General features: G+C 47.3%; 1 protein-coding gene across 1 annotated transcript; it reads left to right on the top strand.

The window, feature by feature from the left end:
- Positions 1-592: 592 nt before the first annotated feature.
- Positions 593-3,048, top strand: LOC139657067 (aldehyde dehydrogenase family 16 member A1-like). The gene is made up of 5 exons (XM_071534772.1): positions 593-868; positions 2,229-2,328; positions 2,411-2,537; positions 2,615-2,772; positions 3,041-3,048. The coding sequence occupies exons 1-5, from the start codon at positions 782-784 to the stop codon at positions 3,046-3,048; spliced, it is 480 nt and encodes a 159-aa protein (XP_071390873.1). The 5' UTR covers positions 593-781.
- Positions 3,049-4,235: the final 1,187 nt, after the last annotated feature.

Raw genomic sequence — 4,235 nt, 5'->3', positions numbered from 1 at the left:
AGCAAGAAATTACTAGACTTGTGATATGAGCCAACTCAGCTGAAAAGGCGCATCTATTTCTCCGCACTTCCTTGCGTGTAGGGCGCATGCGCACTCGCTGTTAAGGTCCAGTCACAAAATCTCTCCGTGTGGAAACTTTGCACAAGCAAAGATAGTGTATCAAGATAGTGACATCCCATTCCAGGCAAAACCCCGCTAGAGAGGAACAGAGTAGGGGCGGGAAATCGTCTCGCATATGCGTACAGCAGTTATTTTTGATTAGCAATTTAAAGATATCTCTTGGTCTTGCAATGCTCTCAGGAGCTCAATAAGGCATTAAACATCACACTGTTTGACTCAATCTAATAAGCCTTCTGCCAGCCAATGTAAGACACTCTCATTTACTCCCAGCCAAAACAGAGGGGGTCTAACGAAGACGGAAGTACGCAGGGGGGGAACCTCTCGTTTCGCCTTGATACATGCTGGTTCAAGGTAGCTCTACTTTCAAATCTACGGGCCAAGTTAGCATAGCGGCTAGTTAGCTAGCGAAGACTGGCCTGTTTAGGGGGCGGGTGGGAGAAACCAAGGAGGTTGTGTAAACCGAGACGTGACAGGAGTAAAGCTAGCACGTTGCACTCGACGTGGAGTGGGACCCGAATCGCCTCCTGTTAGCATTTCTTCCCATTTAAGTGAAGATTTTCTCTCTAGATAAACATAACTGGCAAACAGGAACGGATACATATTTGTAGCTGTCGTGCTGTAGCGTTAGGGAGATTTGCTTCCTCAATCACTTGTAACTATTATGGCTGGTAGCACCACCAAGACAGTGCACGATATTTTTCAAAGTATGGAGTACGGACCAACTACTTCCAGCACTGCCACTGCACAGGTAAAGTTATCATTTTATGTTAGCCTTACAGTAGAGGGAAAGATGAAGGGGTCATTAATAGCCTTTAATCTGATTCTGGCAGTGGACTGAGTGGTTGATGGGGGTTTTTTTTTCGAGAATGAAATTAAGTCCACTGTCAGATATCGTTAAAAATGATCAGATACCTTTCTACCACAGCATGATTTACTGCATACCAGAGATAAAGTGATTATTTCAGCCCACCATGTGAAGTCCATTAGTGAACTGTAACTCACAAGGCATACATGTGACCGACAGTACAGTAGTTAAGTAACGTGTTAAGTGTTACTTTTGTGCTGGAGAGCTAGTTGTACCGTTGCAGTGTAAAGTTCACTGTAGTGCTCACTGGTCACCATGGGGTCACAGTTCAGTTAGTTACTGTCACTTGTCAGTGTTTGGAAAGCCTTAACAAGCACAGCACAGACATCTTTCATCTGTATCAAGAGACAATCTTTGTGAGGGGAAGGTCAGTGTTAAAAAGAACCTGTACCTTGCTCTTCTTTCTGTCAATAGTTGACACACACACACACACTGTCTATCGCCCCTTTACTGGTTACTGTTCAGCCGAGGTGGCATTCTTCCTGGCCAATCACATGTTGCCATAGGTTTGGATAGCAGAATCCTGTGTTCATGTACAGTGTCAAATCTGCATGTCAGAGTTTGCATGGTTCAGGCAGGTAATAGGCTTGAATAGTGCAGCTTGAATAGAAATTGAATGCATGCTAGACTTCCTTGCTGTGATATCAATAATACATTATCAGTGTATTCCTTCCAAATGCTGAAATACTGATACAGAAATCAAAATTGTCTGTTTTATGGTGTGAATTGAGCTGTTGAAGTAGTACAGTTACTACTACTACAACTACTACTACATTACATTATGTCTACTACTACGACTATTACTACTACTACTACTGCTACTACTACTACTACTACTACTACTACTACATTACATTATGTCATCTACTACTACTGCTACTACTACTATGACTATTACTACTACTACTACCACTGCTACTACTACTACTACTGCTACTACTACTACATTACATTATGTCATCTACTACTACTGCCACTACTACTACGACTATTACTACTACTACTAGTACTACTGCTACTATTACTGCTGCTACTACTACTACGACTACTACTATTACAAATAATAACAACACATTTTAGTCCAGGTGCCCTTCATGGTACCCAAGCACACTGTACTGATAATATTCCTGTTCTCTGGAGCTACCTCATCCTCTCTCTCTCTCTTCAAGACTCTTGACTTTCCCTTTCTCTACCTCCTGAATATATATATATATCATTTGCTACCCTCCTCCTCCTCCATCAGGCCTGGCTGGACCACCACTCCCGCTCTCTGGGTCTGTTCATCGACGGCAAGCTCGTCCTCCCGGCCGACAGGCAGACCCGCTCCCTGGCTGACGCTAAAGGTAAAAGCGGCAGTGATTTTTTTTTTGTGCTCGTTTGAATAAAAGAAGGCGCTGAAACTGATGACACCCCTCCCCTCTCCAGGCGGCAGCGTGTGCAGCACGGTATGCGCTACGGAGGACGATATTTCCCGGTGCGCCTCCTCCGCCCTCGCCGGCTTCGAGGCCTGGAGCGGCCTGTCCTGCTACCGGAGGGCCCAAGTGCTGCTCAGGTACGACAAAACACACCGTTATTTAGTTAGTTAGGAGGGAACGGATGAGTAAAAATTCCACCGTGTCGTTCCCCCAGGTGGGTGAGCGTCCTGGGGCAGCACGGGCAGTGTGTGTCGGAGGCGGGCGAGCTGTGCCGGGCGCCCTGCTCCCCCGCCGCCCTGGTCCGACTGGCGCAGTACTACGGCAGCTGGGCCCAGCTCAGAGACACTCACATCGCCGACTGGACCCCGCTGGGTGAGGGGGCGAGCGTGTGTGTGTGTGTGTGTGTGTGTGTGTGTTCTGGTGGGTCGGTGAGGGTTTTGGGGGAAGGATCAGAGGGAGGATTGCAGGGTAAGGAGCAAAGAGTGTGAAGGTGTAAGAGGGTAAAGGTGGGTGTAGTGTGTGTGTATATGTCTATTTGTTGTTGTCAGTCTTTTGTGTTATGTGTGTGTGTGTGTGTGTACAAAGAAGTGTGTGTGTTTCATACTCTATGTCAGTGATTTTCAACCTTTTTCATATCAAGGACCCTAATTTAGTCCACATTAGGGCCACGGACCCCCATTTGATGAGATTTTGTCTCTCAGGCCCAAATCTGAGAATATTTTTATTGTCAGATATGATTTTCTCCAGAACTCCATGACTATCTGTATTATAGGTAGAGAGATAACAGAGAAACTATGATCAAAACAGTCATTCTTCTACATTCTCTAATTGTCTTAACTTCTTGTAAATGAAATAATGGCGATGTTTAACAATTCATCAGTTTGCTGGGGACCCCCTGGAACCCCCCTCAAGGACCCCTGGTGGTCCCCGGACCCCGCGTTGAGAACCACCGCTCTATGTTGACGAAGCTTTTTCTGTGTTTCCAGGTGTGGTGGCAGTAGTTGTCTCTGATGACTGCTCTCTCTATTCCCTCATGCACAAAGTCCTGCCAGCGCTAGCCATGGGTAACACACACACACACACACACACACGCACACACACACACACACACACACACACACACACACACACACACACACACACACACACACACACACACACACACACACACAGAGTCCAGAAATGTGAGTCATAATAGAAAACAACAACAACAACAGTCAAGTAAAATCTTTTTCCCGCCTTCTAGGCAACTCTGTGGTCGTCGTCCCCGGCCTGAGCACCGCCCCTCCAGCTCTCCTATTGGCCCAGCTCTTTACGGAGGCGGGACTTCCTGCCGGGGCCCTCAACGTTCTGACGGGAAGCGGCGTGTCTCTGGGAGCCAAAGTGGCCCAGCACCCCAGCATCAGCTGCGTCACCTACAGTGGCAACAAGCAGGTGTGTGTGTGTGTGACTCTTAGGATTACTCTTGTGTTTTTTTTTTTTTTTTTTTTTTTTTATTTGAAAAAAATCTAATCTCAGCTACGTTCGCTCTTTCTCTCTCTCTCTCTCCCTCTCGCTCTTTCTCTCTCTCTCTCTCTCTCTCTCTCCCTCTCCCTCTCTCTCTCTTGCTCTCTCTCTCTCTCACTCGCTCTCTCTCTCCCTCTCTCGCTCTCTCTCCCTCTCCCCCCTCGATCTCTCCCTCTCGCTCTCTTTCTCTCGCTCGCTCTCTTTCTCTCGCTCTCTCTCTCGCTCTCTCTCTCGCTCTCCCTCGCTTGCTCTCTCTCTCCCTCTCTCTGTCTCTCTCCCTCTCTTTCTCGCTCTCTTTCTCCCTCTCTCCCCCCCCTCTCTCCCTCTCT

Source organism: Centroberyx affinis, unplaced genomic scaffold, assembly GCF_046629955.1.
Source record: "Centroberyx affinis isolate AG114_WGS23_722 - 3 ecotype Tasmania unplaced genomic scaffold, CSIRO-AGI_Caff_v1 ptg002617l_1, whole genome shotgun sequence".
NCBI lineage: Eukaryota > Metazoa > Chordata > Actinopteri > Beryciformes > Berycidae > Centroberyx > Centroberyx affinis.
The sequence above is the reverse complement of the archived record's forward strand: the minus strand, read 5'-3'. Positions and strand labels throughout refer to the sequence as shown.